This window comes from Alexandromys fortis, unplaced genomic scaffold, assembly GCF_014885135.2.
Source record: "Alexandromys fortis isolate MF-2015 unplaced genomic scaffold, M_Fortis_MF-2015_v1.1 scaffold_0, whole genome shotgun sequence".
Lineage (NCBI taxonomy): Eukaryota > Metazoa > Chordata > Mammalia > Rodentia > Cricetidae > Alexandromys > Alexandromys fortis.
In genome coordinates this window covers 24,634,556-24,655,270 of record NW_026067949.1, presented here as the reverse complement: position 1 = coordinate 24,655,270, position 20,715 = coordinate 24,634,556, and the positions used below count along the sequence as shown (strand labels likewise).

Sequence of the window (20,715 nt, the reverse complement as noted above, 5' to 3'; positions counted from 1 at the left end):
GCACTCATCAGTTTTACTTCATCAGCTCAGGGAGGCATACTGGTTCCATTTATTCGGCTTTCTTCAGTGACCTCTCTCACTGCGGTTTAGGATGTCAGAGGACGTCTTGGTGCTTCACACATTAGCGCTGTCAAAACTCTGAAACTCAAGCTTAAATTATGATTAAAATCTTCTAGACTGTGATTACTTATTTCATGGAGATGTTGGTTTTTCCTCAGTCAATTCTGAAACTTTTATACAGAAAAGAAAATGTTCACCTTTACATTTTCAAGGTGCATTCAAAGATACTTTGAAGTATTTCGCTGTGCCTACTTACATGCTCCTGGTTTGGGGTTTGAGTTTCTTAAATGCAGGGTCATGAGATTAATAATAGATTAAACGTTAATGCAGATCCTAATTGTTTCAAGTAAAGTACATAATTCATTTGTTAATGTAAAGAGCCAGCCACAACACAAATCCCATATACATTTGTGATTAGTTTCCTTTCTGAATAGCATAATATGATATACTCAGAAATAATCTTTTGCATATTTATAAAGGTTGTCAAACTATGTAAATATTTTATTGTTCACATTTTTATATTTCATACAGTCATTTGTATTGTTACTACATATAAAGAGTTCTCAGTTGGCCAAAGTAAAATCATATTTTAGTAACCTCATTAATACTTAGAATATTTTTTAAAAGCATGATAGTCATGAAATCAATTATTTGAATTCATTGAAGATAATCATTCATCATTAGTTAGAAGTAAATGGATAGGCCTGTCTGTATAAGCGATCCAACTTTGCTTTATTTTTTTTCCCCTTTAGGCAGAACTCGCAGTTTGGAGATGAAAAGACATTTAATGACTCCTCACTGCTGGAGAATCTCCAGAATAACCACGTAAGTGTCGTCAGAACGTGATCTGTTCCCCCGTAGGTGAGCCCTCGCGTCTTTCTCAGCTGTCCTCCATCCTTCTGTTTTTTTGTTTTTACTTGCATGATCTTTTTTTTAGATTTCTTTTACTTTATGTGTACCAGTGTTCTAAATGTCTCCTGTGTCCAGATGCTTGTGTCTTTCCAAAGATTTGAAGTTTCCCGCTGTGATTTTATTGAGCCTATTTTGTACGACCCCTAAATAGGAAGGGGAGATAGGATATAGTTAGAGTAAACAGAATTCAAATATTATTAAAGCTAGAGGAAAATCAGAAAGTCTACAGAGGACGGAGTGGGGAGAAAAACAAAAGTCAGGAAGAGCGGGCTGTAGGTCTGAGAATAGAACACAGTAGAGTGGTGCGGAAGCGGGGTCTAACCTAGTTGAGCAATACAGCATATGTAGATGCCAGTGGGATTCTTTCCAAAAAAAAAAATAAAAACAGCAAAAATGAAAGTAAACTAAAACACAAGGTACTGTATCATCAATCCTAATCTCTTCTTGCTTATACTGTTAGAAAATGCCTTTCTTCTTCCTCAGCTGCCGTAGTTTTAACTATTGGTAAAAGCACCTACCCATCTTAGTACCAACTTACGACACAGCCTTAGTACTGACTTATGACATCATAGCCTTAGTACCAACTTACAACATCATAGCCTTAGTACCGACTTATGACACAGCCTTAGTACTGACTTAAGACATCATAGCCTTAGTACTGGCTTACGACACAGCTTTAGTATTGACTTATGACAGCATAGCCTTAGTATTGACTTATGACATCATAGCCTTAGTACTGACTTATGACATTATAGCCTTAGTACCAACTTACAAATTCATAGCCTTAGTACCAACTTACGACACAGCCTTAGTACTGACTTAAGACATCATAGCCTTAGTACTGGCTTACGACACAGCTTTAGTATTGACTTATGACATCATAGCCTTAGTATTGACTTATGACATCATAGCCTTAGTACTGACTTCTAACACAGCCTTAGTACTACCGACTTATGCCTTAGTACTGACTTATGGCATGAATGGATGATATACGGTTGATAGATACATAGATACAAATTTATAGATATATTGGAGAAAGGGAAAGTGACATTACAGAAAAATGCACACATAATCACCCCCACTCAAAGGTTAGATGTCTGAAATTTAAATCTGACTAGAAATTACAAACAAATAAGTGAATATTTTAGAATATGTCTTCTGCCCGCTAAGGACCAAATTCATCATCTTTTTCTCTCATTTCTGTTTAAGAACACAAAATCATGTTAAATAAATGTTTATGGAATGAATGAGGAAGTACAAGAACAAATAAATTGAGCCCTAACTAGGTTTTCTTCATAATAGCTATTGGCTGTAATCCCACACCCCCAATGCTGTCCAGCTGTACTGTTAATAAATGGCCATGAAGTAACATTACTGCCATTAGTGTCAAATGTTTCAATGAAAGGGATAAATTATGTGTTTACTCCTCACAGCCGACCGCACCTATCATTTGTGAATTTCTCACAATGATGGCAGTCTGCCACACAGCTGTACCAGAGAGAGAAGGCGAGAAGATCTTTTACCAGGCAGCATCTCCAGGTACAGAAGAAGCAACAATGGAGTATTTTTCTGTAGGCAGTTGTTCTGAAATTTGGCATTATAGAACTTAAATTTTCAATTTAATTTATAAGTGGAATATCACCAAATTATGATTTTAGATTTAAAACAATTGGATCCTAATTAGAAACTTGGCTTTCAGGATTAAATGTGTGTGTGTGTGTGTGTGTGTGTGTGTGTGTGTGTGTGTGTGTGAGAGAGAGAGAGAGAGAGAGAGAGAGAGAGAGAGAGAGAGAGAGAGAGAGAGAGAGAGAGAGAGAGAGAGAGAGAGAGAGAGAGAGAGAGAGAGAGAGTGTGGTTTTGTGTATGTGATTTTTCTCAAATTAATTATATGGAAAATTGAGTTATAAAGTGTACACAAAGGAATAAAATATTTGTATACATGTAATTGTTCCCCCTTATAAGTAACAATAAACTCTTGCGTGATGGGTTTTACACATAGTCAGATGGGAGATTTGTTTGCCTAAAGAAAGCTGCTATGCATGGTTTTAGAACATAATTCTGCCCCCTCTTTAGGGACTGGAGGGCACCTTTTCTGTGTTCACTTAGGTGAGGAGAGCTTCTTGCACTTCAGGGGCATTCTATAAAATATTTACTGGTCATTAAGCTATTTCGGCTTGATTCTAGACTTATTTCCAAGATAAAATTAGGTAAATAATCCAAACTTTAAGGGAAATGATACACTTTGTATTTTAAAACCATATTCTTAACTAGTGGTTATGTCTTGAACAATTCATCAAATCCCTTAACCAGAGTAAGAAATTTTGTTGTTTCACATAGAGTATATGTGTGTATGTATATTGTGTATGAGTGTATGTATGTGTGTGCACATGTGTGTATATGTGTGCACGTGTGTGTTCACTGTGTGTATGTATGCACGTGTGGATGGATATGTGTATGCATGCACATGTATGTGTGGATGGATGGATGGATGTGTGTGTGGATTGTGTGTGTGCATATGGCGTGTGTGTGTGTGTGTGTGTTTGTGTGTGTGTGTGATCACTGTCCCCAGTGACAAAGCTTGGTGACACTGTGAGGAAAGGAGCTGACATAAACTAAGCCTCTGTTCCCTTTAAGTGATTCAGATCTCAGGCTTTGGAATTAACACTCAACCATTTGGGGGGAATGGATAAATCTTTAAAAGACTTCCTGCCACAGATTTGGAGAAAGGTGTCCTCAAGCGTATGCTGACTAAGGTGTCCGTTCAAGCTGTCACTTTCGGGTGTGGGTCACGAACGGTTGTTCTCATTCCTCTGGCATCATCTTATACACAGAAAGGAATGGGTTTCAGAGCATAATGAAAGGAATTTTTTACTGAGCAGAAAACTGCCTTGTGCCAGTTTCTTTCCCTTACATTTGCTTATATCATCTGTTTCTGTCCTGTTTCTGCCACCTGTTCCCTGACACAGATGAGGGAGCACTGGTCAGAGCAGCCAAGCAGCTGAATTTTGTCTTCACTGGAAGAACTCCTGACTCGGTCATCATAGATTCAGTAAGTCACTTGTGTCTTAAGGGCGCTTTAAAACCTGCATAGCACACTCCTGTAGCTTCAGAGATAAAGGCAGTATGGAAAAGATCACAGTGGAACCAAAGTCACCTCTCCAGGGGGCACCGCTGTCCATCCTTTCTTTTGGTTCTTTCAACACTTGCAAAATTGTGGCTGATAATACGCTTGATAGACAATGTTGACTCTTCCAAACTAGACCTATCTACTGATTTTCTGCTCTACTAAAAGGAGATTTATCTGCCTTGAGTCATCTTTCCATTTGTTCTCATGATTCCAGGCATTATTAAATGTTTGGTTATGTGAGTATGCAGAAGCCTGGGTATAGTGCATAGGCCTGTTATCACAGTGCACGGGAGGTAGGAGACAGGAGGATCTGGAGTTCAGAGCCAGCATGGGCTACATAGCGAGTTTGAGGCCAGCCTGGGCTACATGAGCCTGGGCTACGCTGTCTTAAAACAGCCAACAACAAAAAGGTCATTCTTTAGGATCTGCTTTTACATGGGAATTTCTGAACAGATTTATCACAGCAGGTGATATCCAGGTGGCTACAAGCAGACCATGGCTAGTCATCAAGGAAATGCAAAACCATAGTGGAACACTACTGGGCACCCACTGGGAAGACTGAAATTAAAAACATTGATGGAAACAAATGGTAGTGAATTTTTGAAGAGTTTTCTAATAAAGGAAAGCTGCCTCGATGCAGCAGCTATACTCAGTTCTCAGCTACTCAGGAGAAAGGGAAGTTCGTGTCCACCATAGGAGGTCTAATGGGGTGCTCGTGGTGGCTGCCTTCACTGCTACGCCAAACCCGAAGCAAATAAACGCATATGAGCAGGAGAGGATGAACAGGTTGAGATCCGTCTGACAATCGAAACAATGAAAAAGGTGAACTCTTGATTCTTGAGTAGTGTGGATAAATCACGAAAACTCTATATTGAGGAGGGAAGAATGCCAGGCACGAAGGAAAGCCTCCTTTATGAGCCCATCTGTCTGCAGCTGGAAACTGTGCAGACGTGATTTATAATGATAGAATCTTGAACAGCCATTGCCTTGGGGCGGGGAGAAGATTGATTGGAAATGCAACGAGAGAATTCATGTCGAGATGTTCTGCATCCTCGACAGGGCGGTGTTTGCACAGGCAGTACCTTTATCAAACTGTACAGTTTGCATTGAAGATCTCTGTTGTTTATTTAACGTAAATGATAGCTCATTTTAAAAATTATTATTAGCGTTTTTATTACACCTGTACATGTATTCATAACTAAGCATCTTTGCACTTGGTATCTTTTCATTAAACTCTTTCCTAGCTCAAGTTTTTTTTTTTCTTAAAATTCGTTTTCCATCATTTTCTAAGGATAAATTTTTGACATTTTTTATTGTATCCTTTTCTTTCCATGACTCTATGGGTCCTTGCCTCCTTAGCTAGTAAGCTCAGTAGGACCACAGCAGATAATCTTGTCTGTTGGGAGTTCTGTCACAGTCTCTACTCGACAGAGTTCTCCCGCCTGCCTCTGTGATCCTCGGAATGCTTCTGAGCCCTCTCCTGTCTTTCACTACTCACTAACCTGAAAGTTTAGTAAACTCTCTTCCGTAATTCAGAAGGAGGAAGGGAAATTTGTGTTTGTGTTGACATTTTATAATAAAAATTTGTGACAAGTGATTATTTCCAAGAAACCTAAAGTCTTTTCATTTCTTTTATTCTGCAGCTGGGGCAGGAAGAAAGATATGAATTGCTCAATGTCCTAGAGTTCACCAGGTAAAGACACCTGCTCTAGAATTTGTGGGGGGGGGGATATATTTTCATTCATTTTTTGTTTTTCCTATCTATAGCTGGAATGTATGCTTTACTCTTATTTATGGGTTTAAGCAGAATATTAAGATCTTCCATGTGGTTTAGGTGTCCTGTCTGTAGACTAGTCATGCACAGTTTTCTTCGGGACATGGGACTGTGTGGCTTCTGCTGGCTGTTCAAAGGGTCTTTCTGTGAGGCAATTGCCTGAATCCCAGCTACAGGACAAGACTAAGAGCCCTGTGGCTGGCATGTTAGCTAGCCTTCTGATATAATATCGAGTGTCTGAAACAGTCACCTCCTAAAGATGAGTTTATTTTGACACGTTTTGGAGACTGCACTCCATGACCAATAGCCTAGCTATGCTGGGCCTATAGTGAGGTAACGCATGAGTCAGGAACACGGGGAGAAGTAACCCTACTCGCCTCATGGCTCCACTACCATGGAGTCTTCAGAGATGGCCTTAGTGCTCATGAGATACTTACAAATCTCAAAAGAACAAGAAAGTAGACATGGTTTCACAGATGTCCCTCAAAGCCTACCCCCAATGACCCAAAGACCTCTTACTTTTTAGAGGTTCCCACCTCCTAATAGCACCTCTTTGGGATCAGTCCTCCAATACATGGGGCCTTTGGGAGTATATTTCAGTTCTAAACTCTAGCATCTAAGACGTAAAATCATAGATACACTAAGAGGCAACAAGATTTATGTGGAATGAAATTGTTAAGATTCAAGAAGCCTCTGTATTCATTTTATGTTCCTTATGCCCACTTGTCGCTGTGAAGTAAGAATTACCATCTAGTAGGAAGGAACAGAAAGCAAAGTGAGTGTCTCACTCACTCCTTTCTTAAAAAGAAATAATGTTGGCAGTGTTCATCACTGTGACAAGATCCTGCCAGAAACAACATAAAGAAACTAAACTTAATGTTAGCTCACGTTTTAAAGGGATACAGTCCATCATGGCAGGGAGAGCAAGGTGCCTGGAGCTCCATGGATAATGGCAGGAGCTTGTGGCATGTCTCATTAAATCCCCATGAATCCAGAGGCAGAGAGATTAGAGCACCAAGCCATAACCCTGAAGACATCTCCCCCAGTAACACCGTTCAGTCCAGTAGGCCTCATCTCCTAAAATTCTTAGCACTTCCTAAATTAGCTCTTCAATCAAAGACCAAGTATCAAATCTAGGAGCTTATGGGGATGTCTTTGCACTCCAGCTAGAGCAAAGGCCTTCAACTATACCACTCTACTCAGACTTATATTGGGCCTTGTTGCCTAGCCACCCTATGTTCACGGGACAAATGGGTCTCTAAAGACTGTATGTCCTCTCAAAGGACACTTCAGAAACAAAAGCCCAGAAAAGAACAATGCTTTGTTTGAGAAAAGACATGCCCACCCGTTTTTCTGAGCTTTCTCCTACATAAGCAAATTTACACAGTGCCTGGGAGAGACAGTTCCTTTTGTATGCTAACTTTGGTGACCACATGACTAAATAACAGGGTCTTCCGAGACATTAAACACTATCCTTGTGCTATATTTTCCAAACTGCTCAAAGGAAAAGAAGCTGAGTTAATTACCTAGGATAGAGTATTCCCACCTACATCACTCATCTCTGTCTTCATGATAAAGTGTCTTTCCCAACCCTGTTTGTGTTAAAGGTAATATAAACAGCATATAAATTAGCATATAGATGTGGTTTTTGAACACTCTATGCTGATGAAAAGTGCCGTGGAGAAAAACAAATCAAAAGTGAGGACTTTCAGGTCTTTGATTCTGTAGTGAGGGTGGGCCTCGGCCTGGAAAGGGGAACGATTGTGATGCTGTCAAACAGTCTTCCGTGAGTGCACTAGCAGTTTGGATCAGGATAACGGTGGTGAGATTGAAGAAAAGATGATGGGCTTTTTACACCTATTTGAGGGAGATCAGTGGAATTTGGCTATAGATTGGATGGGTGGGGCAGGAACAAAGAGAAGAAAGGGAAGGGTGAGGATCCTAGTTCGAACAGCTAGGTATGTAGAAATTCCCTGTACGTGGATGACAGATACAGGCATAGGAACGATGTGGTAGATGAGATGTTTGGAAACACTATGCTTTAGATGTCTGGGAGACATACAGATGAAAATGTCCAGTAGGGAATTGGCTATAAAGCCAGAAAATAAAACCATAACTATGAAATACCCATTCAGTAGTCCCTGGTCTCCAAATGATACCAAAAGTTTATGTCAATAGGACCCTCTGAAGATAAAATAGAGACTAAGGAGAAAGTGGAAGGCTGATGACTGAGCTACTTATTAAAAATAATTCTAACTATTAAGGATTGATTGCAAACTAAGAATTAGCCAAATATTGTGGCACAGACCTGTAATCCTCACTAATTTAGAGACAGAAACAAAAAGGTCCCAAGTTCAAAACTTCCCTGGGATGCAGACAAGTTTAAGGTCAGCTCAGGCCCCTTACTCAGAACTTGCCCTGAAATGAGAAATAGACTATGTGTATACTTCAGCGCTAGAGTGCTTAGCTAGCATGGGCAACTATTGCAAGAGGGAACTAAATAAAATCAAGATGTTATTGTTAAAGATACAGAGGACAAAAGCAGAATGATAAATAGCCCAGACCTTCTTAAGATTTCTCTCAGCTGCCAGTGTAGGTAAAGGCTAAGTTTGGAAAAGATCTGTTGAGTATTCATTGGAATGGTGGGAAGATGGGAGTGGAAGGGAGATGGGTGGAGCCTGAATATAGACATAGTTCACCCAGAGTTGAGTTACAGAGTTGAAAGGACTTGTGACTCACAGGGGAGGATGCCTGCTCGGTGAGGTATAAGGGAGACCCTAGAACATGTCTGTGGTTCAGCATGATCCACATAGAAGGGGAAGGGGGCAGATTCACAGGAGAGCTGCGTGGTTTCAGAGTGAAGCCGCTGAGAAGGTGAGGTGAGCGATTTAGTCATCCTGTGGAAGGAACGGCTCAAAACAGAACTACTTCTACCTGGTGTCAAGTAAATCCGAGGGAGGAGGGAACAAACATAGCCAGCTTTGGATGCTGAAAAACGTGAGGGATTGAGGGTGAGCCCCTGAAATTCAGAGTCTGGAACAAGAAGGAAGCGTGGAAGGACTTGGAGAGTCAAGAACGTGTGCTGAGGCCTCGCAGGGGTGAGGGAGCCAACCTCGCAGAGGGAAGAAATGTACAGGTGGTCAATGTGGAGCACCTTTGCTTTGTACATCCCATAGTATTCCCCTCGGACTCGGTGACTTTTCTCTGCAATGGCCATCTTACTTTGATGGATCTCAGAAGAGGTTTCCCAGTTGCGATTAGAGATCTTGCCAGGGGAAGTAACTTGATGATTCTGGGACCATTAAATCAGCACTGAAGTAAGAATGTCATGGGCCAAGAAGGGCTGAGTTAATGTGTAGGTGAGACCAGTTTGCATATTCGTACAGTGTTTCCACCCTGGCTGAGGCCTCACTTCCTCATGGTCAGCCATACTCTAAAAATATCTAATGGAAAACTCTAGAAGCAAACAATTTCTAAGTTTCAAATACCTTTTACTTTTACTAAGATATATTATTATAATTTTTCTCTTAGTCACTGTTGTTAGTTGCTTACTCTAACAAATTAAACAATGTCATAGGTATATATGTACAGAAAAAAATGCATTATTGGGTTGACACTATCCCCAGTCTTTGGCATCTTCTGGGGGTCTTGGACTGTACCCCTCTCAGTAAAGGGCCTTCTGCAACCATTGAAACAACAATGAATGTTTATATTGCTTCTTACAAGTACTAGCATTTGCCTTTATCTGTGATTATATAGTTAAAAATATTGTTTCTGTTTTTAATTTTTAAAGTGTGGCCTATAACCATCTATTAAGATACTAGCTCAAATAATTTTCAAATATTAACATATTAAACATGTTGCTACTCTGATGGGTATTAACTCTTAGAGGTGTCTGGGGAACTGTTTGGCTTATTCCTTTAGGACAGTAGATGGTACTCCAGTGACGTCAAAAATCTAATGTGACTCTCTGAGGCCACCAGCTGTGCACTCGGGAGATAATTTGTATATATGAAAGATTATGGCTCATAATTTGGTCGGGTTAATTTTGTCACCTTGAGCATTAAAATCTGCGAAGCCCAACAAGAACCTGTCTATGCAGATCTGCGGTATGATGACCCATTATGGAAATCTCTTTATTTCAGCGCTAGGAAGAGAATGTCGGTGGTGGTTCGCACTCCCTCCGGGAAGCTACGGCTTTACTGCAAAGGCGCTGTGAGTCTTTTTTTTTTTTTTTCCTTTTACAGTTTTGATTTACGGTGGTTTATAATGTACGTGTTAGGCATCCTGCTATGGAAATGTAACACAGATGTTTAACGTGAAACTGATGACATCCACGTTTGTTGGTGTTTTATAGTAACAGCCTTCAGCCTCTTCTGGTGAAATGGTGAATTCCTTCTGGATAAATTTGGTGCTTTGAAAAAGTCTGGCATAGGTTACTTTTGTAATTCAATTTTTAATACATGATATTTGAGGTTTGTGTTATATTAGCTCTGTTAGCGGATGACTAAATACAGAAAATATTTTTAAATTGTATTAGAATCTAATGATACACTCTGATTTTAATCTACTTGCCTAAAGAGCGTAGAAATGAGGAGAGGGTTGGCTCACAATTATTGCCGCAATTTCTCATTTGGTATTGCTTGCTTGTCTTGCTTTAGATATTATAGGACTTCTGATTGTTGGCTGGCTTCAGCATGTGAGTAGGTTATAGTGGCAGAAATAGTATTGCCTATTCCCACTGAATTTTCCAATGAAAAGCATGTTTACAGTGGTGGGAAGCATGAGAACCCTACCAACCAGGCCGTTCTTTGCTGGGACTCGTCAGGACTTTCCTCTTGAGGTGCCCTTTGCCTGGTGAGACTTCACACATTTCAGCTTGGAATTTTACAGTTTTAAAGGGACTCAATAAGTGTGCTCAGTTCCATGGAAACTGGGAAACTAAAGTTAAGAAAGCCAAACCTCTTGTTTAAATTCCTGTTGAGAACCTTAAATGCCTTGGCTTTAAAGTCTCGAAACACAATTTTTGAATGCCGCTGGTTTTAGGACACTTTGGTAGAATTATTTCATGATGTCTTCTGAATTTGGCTATGTAGGGTTTTTTTCTTTTTTTGGTTCTTGTGTTCCCATTGATTAAGATGCCACACATGTGTTCATCATGGGTGTTTTATCTTCAGACTTTGAACTTGACTTTAGAGATGTGACGACAGGACCATGTGAGGAGCTTAAGTCTAGCCAGGGAAGTCCATGCATGCAGAGATGGTTAGGATGTAGTGCTGAGTCACATGGTACAGATTGTCCATGTTCCTATGGCAACATGCACAGTAAGAGAGTGAAAGGAAGCTAAGACCGCCCTGTCACTGGTTGATGTCCATCTGGTTTGCAACACCCACATCGCACCTTCGCTTTACAATTTTGGACATTCTACCTCTAAACATTTACTGGAGGGAACTAAAGTATTGGACAGAAAATAAAAACATGGATTTTTTTTTTAGCCACAGAGATTGCACATATTAACATCGTGTTGTATCATTTTTCCCTCCAGAACAGAGATAAATCGTAAAACAACAAGAACTGTTTGACAATGGTAGTTTGTAGATTGACATGGACTAGCTGAACATGGGCCAGGCAGATGGGTTTGTATGGATTGGCTTTGGGTGAGGGGTTGTGTTGGGTTTGCCCTCATACCTGTGCTCAAGAGCAGGTATTTTCTTCTTGATCATTTCCTTGTTATTGGGGGAGATGATTTGAGGGCTGCAAACAGATGCAGACGGAGGTTCCGGTTAAACCTCATCATCTCTTCCAGGCAAGAGCCTCTAGGGATGGCTGGAGACAGGCACAGGGAAGACTGGGAAGGAAGATTTAAGGCTTAGTAATTGATGTTTGCAGGTGCTGAAGGAAAGGATTATCAGGGATCATTTGGGGATTTCTACTTGGCTTGCCGAGCGGACTAACACCGCTTTACCATGATAGAGAGCTGGGAATTATACACAGGGCTATCAGGTGCCGAAGCTGGGAATTCCCAGGAAAAGAAGTTGGAGTAAGAGAATCTGGAAAAATGAGCCAGCTGTTAAGAGTTCTTGCTTACCTTCCAGAGAACATGAGTCGAGTTCCTAGCACCCACACAGCTCCAGGGGAGCCAGATTCTCTTCCAGCCTCCAGGGCACCCACAACAGTGATCTACATTCACATAGACACCCTGAAGAAAAGACCAAGTCTTCTTTGCTCCACATTCTTTGGTTGCATGTAGTTCATTGTCGATGGGTGGAGCCTGTGGTAGCTGGAATGAAAGGATCCACGTAGGTTTAGGAGGTGTGACCTTGCTGGAGTGGGCATGACCTTGCTGGAGTAGGCAGGACCTTGTTGGAGGAAGTGTATCACTGGGGGTGGGCTTCGAGGTTTTTCAGAAGCTCAACTTATTCCCAGTGGCTCACTCTTCCTTCCTGCTTCCTGAAGATCCAGATGTAGAACCCTCAGCCCCTCTCAGCACCATATCTGCCTGCATGCCGCCATGCTTCCTGCCGTGACGATAATGTACCAAAACTCTGAACCATAAGGAGCCCCAGTTAAATGTTTTATTTTATAGGAGTTGCTGTGGTCATGATGTCTCTTCACAGCAATTGAAACCCTGGCTAACAGAGGGCCCCTGAGACTTCAACCTTCAGTGTTTAGCTTCCCTTTCATTTCTGGAAGACAAAGTCTCACAACAGACTTTCTGATCTTTCTAAGCCTCTCGACCATGACATTCCCTGAGCCTTAGGTGCAGGTGTTTGTTGTAGATGTATCTACTATGACCGGCTAGGCTCCCACAATTGGCTGATCTCTGCATTGGGACCAGTTGTGGTTTCTCTGTTTGCTACAAGGCAAAGTTCCTTTAGTGTGAAGTGAGAGCCACACTTAACTGTTGGGCTAAGGGTGAGTTTTAAAATGGAGTTGGGAACTGTAGCCGGAGGAGGTTCTCCTCCAAGATCCATAACATCACTAGTGCCAGGTCGTTGGCTAGGCTTCTAGTACCAGGCATGATTTCCCTCCCATGGAGCTGGCCGTAAGTCCAATTAGGGAGCTCAGGTGCAAGCCAGCTTCCCTACTCTGAGGCCAAGCCCAAAGTGCTGAGCTTTCTAATCATGCAAAGGGGCTGCAGAAACACTCATGCCAACCCCTGCTAAGACTATAAAACCATGAGCTTGGCATGCGTACAAGAAAATACAGAGCCAGGGATGTGTGTGGAAATCTCACACCAGAGGAGCCAGGGCACCATAACCAGAGAAATGTGGATTCGCTCCAGATTAGACCATCTGTGTAGATGCTCTGCCTCGGTGTTGGAAGCTCGGCACGATAAATAAAAAAGTTACAGCTATTTGCATTCAAAAGACACTGGGAAGGGGATCTGGTGGATGTGCAAGGTGAATCAGAAATCTTAAGCGGTCTTTAAAATAATCATAAAGTAAATTCTGAATTAGGCACAATTGAGGGGAGACTGAGGTTAGCAAATTAGAAGACAGTACTGAAAATTCCCTGCAGCATACAGTAGAAAGAAGCAGGGACTGGACTGGTGTGTGATTTATAGTTCCTGGTTTTTTAAGAGTTTCTATAAGGAAGATACCTTGCTTTGTTAACTTTTAAGTTTAAAATGGAAGCATGTACAGTTTACAGTTTGCATCTGCGATCGTAGCCAGTTAGAGAAAAGGACCATTTACTCAACTAAATCATCAGTTTCCTCAAGAAGTTTACTCTAAACCACAGGAAGACTTGAGAAACTCGACTAACATATTTGATCTTACAGGAACCTTAAGGAGACTGGAAATATCAAAGTAGGTATCTCTTAAAATTCTCTGCTGTATCCAAAATAGACCATCTCTAAAATCAGCTGCTTTTAGCAGTTCTCTCCCACATCAGAGGCAAAGTTTAGCTAATTCTGAATGGAGCCTATCACAGAAAATATTTGTGCATATTTAAATATGAGCATGCCATGGGCTGGTGAAATGGGTGAGTAAATAAAGGTTCTGACCCAAAACTTGGCCAACGTGAGTTTAATCCCTGGGGCCTGCATGGTAGAAAGACAGAACCCAGTCCTGTAATTTGTTCTTTGGTCACCACACACACAGCATGGCACAGCGATTACATCATTTTCCCATCCCTCCCGTACACCGCTCCTTGCTCTTTCCAATCCATGGCTTCTTTTTCATTCATTGCTATTACGTGCGTATGTATATCTGCATATATATTCCTGCTCAGTCTGTCTCATGTTACTTGAATGCACTTAGTCACTGTTCTATTGCCGTGAAGAGATGCCATGACCAAGGAAACTCTTAGAAAGCCTTTAGTCTTGGGGCTTGCTGACAGTCGCAGAGATCTAATCCATTATCATCCTGGTGGCGACCATGGTGGCAGGCACTGGAGCAGCAGCTGACAGCTGTACCTTGATCTGTAGATCGAACAGCAGAGTGGGCCTCTTGTAGGCTTTTGAAACCTCAAAGCCCATCTCCAGTGACATACTTTGTCCAACAAGGCCACACTTCCTAGTCCTTCTAATCCTTTCAAACAGTTCCACTTTCTGGTGACTAAACATTCAAACATATAGGCCTATGGGGGATAGTCTTAGTCAAATCACTACAGTATGTTAAAAACTACAGTGTGTTAGGGCCATTTGGTACTGGATAGCCAAATGGTGTGATCTTCCCCGGGGAAGACTATTTCTCTCATCATTAGCATTCCTTAGACCTCAACCCTACACAGAGAGTTTATTCTTTTTTAAAATATGTTTTGGTTGGGACTGGGGAAATACCTCAGTAGGTAAGATGCTTGGCATACAAGCATGAGGACCTAAGTTTCATCGTGAAAACCCACATAAAAGTAAAAAATAAGTAGTGTGGGGCCGGAGAGATGGCTCAGAGGTTGAAAGCACTGACTGCTCTTCCAGAGGTCCTGAGTTCAATTCCCAGCAACCACATGGTGACTCACAACCATCTGTAATGGGGTCTGGTGCCCTCTTCTGGCCTACAGGGATACACACAGACAGAATATTGTATACATAATAAATAAAATAAATCTTAAAAAAAAATAAGTAGCATGAACTTGTAATTCTAGGAGAAGTAGAGATGGAAGATCTTTGGGGTTTGTTAAACAGCCGACGTAGCCAGCAGGCAAGTGAGAGACCTATCTCACAAAAATAAGGTGACTAGCTCCTGAAGAACAAAACTGGAGGTTGACCAGTGGCCTCCACATGCATATGAATACACGCATGCATACATGCACGTGCACAAAAATATGTTCATAAACATAGAGCTGAATTTGAACTTTAGTCTTAAACACAGTAGGATCCAGAGGTGGTGTCCCATGTCTTTAATCCCAGTGCTTGGGAAGTCGAAACAGGAAAATCAGAGGTCAGGGTTGTCCTCGGCTACATAATAAATTCAAAGCCTGCCTGAACTACATGAGACCCTGTCTCCAAAAAGCAAAAAGATAACAAGCAAGAAGAAAACAGTTTTTTGAGTAAACGATCACCAAAAAGGAATGATTAACCCCGGGTTTAATTTTCCCTAAAGCCTTGGACCCATCCATAGTAATAATAATTTGGCTGTGCCTTGCCATCTACAACAATAGTCCGGTCACTGTGGTTTTCCAACTTCTCCTTACTGAGGGCCAGGGTACAAGATAACCAACTTCCCTGAGGAGCTTCCATAACTTCTAAGTCTAGGGAGGGATTTTTTTTTTCACTCCTAAAAGCATGGCATACTATTAAGTATTTCGTTCTTCACGGGCAAGCACGGCAACCACTGTGACTGCCGTTTGGAAACCTGTATGTGCTGCAGAAGGCCACATCCCCTCCCTTGCTTTTCTCAATACCACAAAGAATGTGGTCAATGAATCGCTTCTTCTGAGCGCCAGCGTGTTCAGACATACTGCGGAATTCAACCTCCCTCCTCTTTCACCTACCACTTCTGTCTTTCAAGTTTTTAAAAGGTTTTCTTCCTCTGAAAATGGCCCCTGTTAGCCTTGTGGAAATTTTCATGAACCACTATTAAAAAAAAAAAAAAAAAAACAAGAACTCCAAAGTGACTCCTTTCCCTCCCAGGAAAGAGCCGTGATCGCAAACTGTCACTTCCTTCTCTGTTTCCCTTCCCATCCACTACTGGAAAATGAAAAGAAATTCATAATTGGAGCTTGGGCCATTCCATCTGTTCTGAGGTCACTCGCATGTGTTTCTCTCAAGGGCTCTAAATCATACTCCATTAGTCAGTTTCCAGATCTCGGCCCGAGCCTGGAAACCCCACGGTGGGTACTACCACCGAGAGAGTAATTGCAGGTAAATGATTTATTTTTTCCTGGTCTAATAAAAAGTCATGAAGGCTGAATACTGACATTCTTTAAGACATTAAACCAAAGCCAGCGAATAACTGAAGGAACAATAGGCATTTTATAAAGGAGAAAAGAGCAGAGGGACGTAAATGGCGCATAAAGCCAAAGCCAACGGGACTTTCGAATGGTTCGGAGGAGGGCTGAGTGGGATCAAAACACACTATGGCTATTTCAAAGAAATAATACTGTTATTAATCCGGGAGTTTTAATTTACAAATTAAGTCAACCAAGTTTTAAAGGTAGACACAGACACAGAGATGTAGGTTGTTTGAAGCAGCTCCAGGACTGAAGGTCCTCATTGTATCCCCACTGAACATCTCAGGACATTTGGTGGCCCGGTGCTGTGCCACCTCAAGTGTGTCCCTCTGTGAGGACAGACCCGGAAAGGTGCTCTTGTCCCTGGAAGGGTCTATGGTTGGATAAGTTTTATGTACACACGTAGCCACTGAGGCTCCAGCTCCTGGGGGAGCTGCATAGGACCGATTCTTTGTCAGGCAAGCACACCCAATATTCCCTGAGCCTAGACCATTTTCTGCTAAACACGATTCACGAAATTCTACAGAACCTCCAGGGATAGCGCTCTCGGCCACTTAGTGGCTCCAGTTCTCAGGCGCTAAGGCTACAAGTGAAGGCCACCAGGCCCAGTTCCTTCTCTGGGTTTCCAACCAATTCTAGATGAGTTACAATTCTTCCTGTGTCATAAACATTATATGGGAAACGTTATCGTACTGTTTATGGAATTATCCCGAGAAAATGTGTGTGCATATTTCTCTGCAGACCCAACCTTACAGGCCAGATTACATTTTCTGCCTGTGACTGATTGAATCCATGGATGCAAACCCACAGGTCCAGCTGTATTCCTTCCTGCCTTTGGGAATCATTGTTACTCATAGGCCATAAAACAAAACAAAAAAAAAAAAAAAACCTGTGCTTAAAAGAAAACACCGGGAGTTTTTGTATAGATTCGCAACTAATAACATTGCTGACCACAGTCTTATTAAATCCAGGATACTTAATTAATCCACCCACACCTTCTGCTTATTTTCCAGGACACAGTAATTTATGAACGACTTGCAGAGACTTCAAAGTACAAAGAAATCACCCTAAAACATTTAGAACAGTTTGCTACGGAAGGTGAGTGTTCTATGAATAGAACTTGATTGAAACGCGAAGGAATCATGGACTTTTGATATCTTGCAGGGTCATTGGCAATTTTACTTCCAGATTTCTTAGATGAATGATTGGTTATTGATGATAGCTTAGATATTCCTATGCACTATTCCCACAAGTTTTCTTCTTAAGGAGAAAAAAAACCTAAAATACCAAGAGACTTTGACCCCCATTTGATCTAGTAAAGCCTTTAAATCTGTATTACTTTTTAGAATGAATACCGCTTAAATTGCTTTACCTTGTATCTCATGGAATTAGTTAAAAAAATTAAATAACTGAGCTTCTATAATATGAATAATAAAAAGAAATACCTATATTATTATGTAAATTTATAACCTGACTTTTTTATTATTTTTATTGAACCCCACCCAGTGTCTGTGTGAAGCCCAAGAATCTGTGGTAAATAAAATCTGCCCTGTAACTGTCCTCCTGAAATAGATAAAGATGTACGAGGCCAGCAATACAGGGTCTAAACAATTGTTCTGGATTCGAAAATTGGAAGAGGGCCGACCAGCTTTCTGGTCCGTTAATCGGAGAATGTGTATTATCGTATTACCGCGTTTAATGGCGACATTCACTGAGTGTGTAAATCACCAACCTTCGTTTTCACTCCTGCTTCAGCTAGCCCGACCCCTGCTCAAGTCTTTGCTTCTTCATAATCAAGTCTTTGAAAAGATAAGAATATTTTCTAAAAACAGTAGACCAAATTAAGTAAATAAATAATCCGTTTCAGAATAGCAGGGCATAATGTTCTCCAAGTTCCCAAGAATGCAAGAACTCAGAAACGTCCACATCCCCCAACTGGGTATGCCAGGTTTAAGCCGCCCAGTTTCAGGTCACACAGGTTTTAGTTGGAGGTCTGGACTCCGCCAAACTGGTAGCAGTATTACCAGGCTCTGGTTTCCCTGTTTGAATTGTCTTGGCCCCCATCACGACCCAATTCTTTCTGCCCTTGGGCTGAAAGAGACTTCTTTTCCCATTGCTGCTCCCGAGGAAGTCTCCAGCCACGTTCCCAAAAGAGGGAAAGAAAAACTGCTCGAAATACAGCCTGAAGGTTTAAGTTCCACCGAGTGACCCGGTGGTCAGTAACTCTGCTCCTCTCTCAGGAGGTAGAGCTGTCCTGCAGACAGTGAAGGGGTGTTGGAGAAAGGGAGGTAAAACGGATACCCTGGCCAATGAATGCAGAGAACCCCCTATGTCCCAGGAAGTGAATGGCACGAAGTATGGGGAGACAGTTGAAGAGTGTGAACCACCTTCTGGGTTTGGGACTTCATCTGGGTGGATCCTAGATGTGGAGGAAGGGTTAAAGGGGCTTGGAATTGTAAGCAAGGTACAAAATTTAAAAGCCGAAAGCGCATTCTAAGCATTTGATATTGAGGTTTGTATCATAAAGTCACATGTCAACAATTTGACTCGGAAGACTACTCAAAATTGGATTTTGTTAAATATTGGAAAGGTCAGACGTGTGACTCGGTCTTCTGTGGTGTGCGGGGCATGCTGCCTCTTGCAGGGCTGAGGACTCTGTGTTTTGCTGTGGCTGAGATTTCCGAGAGTGACTTCGAGGAGTGGCGGGCTGTCTACCAGCGAGCATCCACATCGGTGCAGAACAGGCTGCTGAAGCTGGAGGAGAGCTATGAGCTGATTGAGAAGGTGCGTGGGGCCTTGTCGCCTACAGAAAGTGCATTGCCACAGGTGTCCAGTCTTTCCTTGCCGGAGGAAGAGGATCAGTAGAATCAGAAGAGGCTATGTAGTAGGTGGCTGGTGGTTGTCTAGGGTTTGCTGAGTTCATTTCCTGGCATGGGAAAGACAAAAGCAAACCTCCAGAGAAAGGTAAAGAAGCAGCTTTATCCCTTCGGGGTGGGAAGGGGCTAAGGTGGAGTTCTCTCGATGGATGCTGGCTTGGGTATGCTATGGGGCCCCTGGGCCCTTTCTTTCTCCTTATTAGCCCTTCGTGTCTCCAAGTTCTCCTCACGGTGCTTTCTGGGAATGAGAAGGCACAATCCCAGGGAGCCTGTTTTTACTTTATTATCCACCTGCGTCTTTTTAACCCCCATTCAGCTATTCACAAGACTTCACTGTTGGTCCTCAAGATCAGCGACCAGTAAATCTTAATATGGTCCAAAATCTTGCTGAAGGGCCCAAGGACTAGGCATTGTTATATATAGATCTTCACTGTTCCCAGTTTTGTGTCATGATTTGGCTACTCTAGCAACTCCTGACCAGTGTATGTCACTGCTTCTGTATTGGGACATGTGCACACACAGGCACACATACAGGGACATACATACAGGCACATATACATGAGAACATACGTGCACATGGACACACACACTTGCCCATGCACACAGAGATCTACATATACAAGCACAGACACAACATGTACATTTATTATTGATATGTTTGTGTAATATGAAATGATGCAGCTCTGAGGATTTATAGAGAACCCGGTGCCTTCTCCTGCACTGGAGCTGCATTGGGCTGCACCCACTGTGTCCTTCGCCATTTCTGTCAAATGCCTTGATTTTACACTTAAAGAAATCAAGTCTGTTTGGGCTGATACAGCAGCAAGAACTCCTGTGTCCTGAATGAACGACAGCAAGCTTTTTGTGTAGTCCTTACTGTGCGCTAGTGGTGTAGGAGCCCCTTTCATCTGCTAACATGCTTAATCCTCTTGAGGAACTAATTGTCCCTACTTACAGATGAAGAAATCTAGGTGACAGAGAGGCTAAGACCCTGAACCACAGTCACAGAGTTCAGGAGAGGATTAGCCAGAGCCCTGTGCTCTGATGTGTTCAAGAGCCCTCACTCTAGCTTGACCTTGCCACTAAGTCACTGCCCAGTTACCCGATTCCCTCACTGTCTCCCCCCCTACCCTCCCGGGGTGCAGCATGGGATTGAGGGAACCTCCAAGGTGCGGTCCACCCGGTCATGCTTGCAGGTGGATGAGGCTGACATTTTTTCCTCTCTGCCGTGAAACTGGGTACTTCCTGGGTTGGAAGGCAACTAGCACCAAGACCTCCCAAGACTTGTTCCCCTTCACTCACACCCACCCCACTTCACTCCCCACAACCCTTCCCTTTATGTAACACTAGGGAACATCTTGTTCTAGCCGCGGTGGTTTTCTCTGACACATAAAACTCAAGATAGTCTTCTGTTTCCAAAATACACTGCAATCCCCTTAGGGTTAGTATCTGGTTTATTACATAAGTTAGGGAATGTTATATGCCCCTTTATGCTTATTATTTATTATTTAAGGGGAAGACACCTAGAGATACACATCTATGATTAAAAAACTCCCTTTTAACTGGGAGAC

At 42.1% G+C, this 20,715-nt stretch overlaps 1 protein-coding gene across 3 annotated transcripts in view; it reads left to right on the top strand.

Annotated features, from left to right (window-relative positions):
- Atp8a1 (ATPase phospholipid transporting 8A1) overlaps positions 1–20,715 on the top strand; it is a 200,873-nt gene that overhangs the window by 82,620 nt on the left and 97,538 nt on the right. For all 3 annotated transcript variants that reach the window (XM_050149965.1, XM_050149964.1, XM_050149966.1), the window contains 7 exons: positions 813–885; positions 2,406–2,511; positions 3,939–4,021; positions 5,743–5,792; positions 10,019–10,088; positions 17,282–17,366; positions 18,913–19,052. In XM_050149965.1, coding sequence (XP_050005922.1) covers positions 813–885; positions 2,406–2,511; positions 3,939–4,021; positions 5,743–5,792; positions 10,019–10,088; positions 17,282–17,366; positions 18,913–19,052 — 607 coding nt within the window. The remainder of the gene's footprint in view (positions 1–812; positions 886–2,405; positions 2,512–3,938; positions 4,022–5,742; positions 5,793–10,018; positions 10,089–17,281; positions 17,367–18,912; positions 19,053–20,715) is intronic.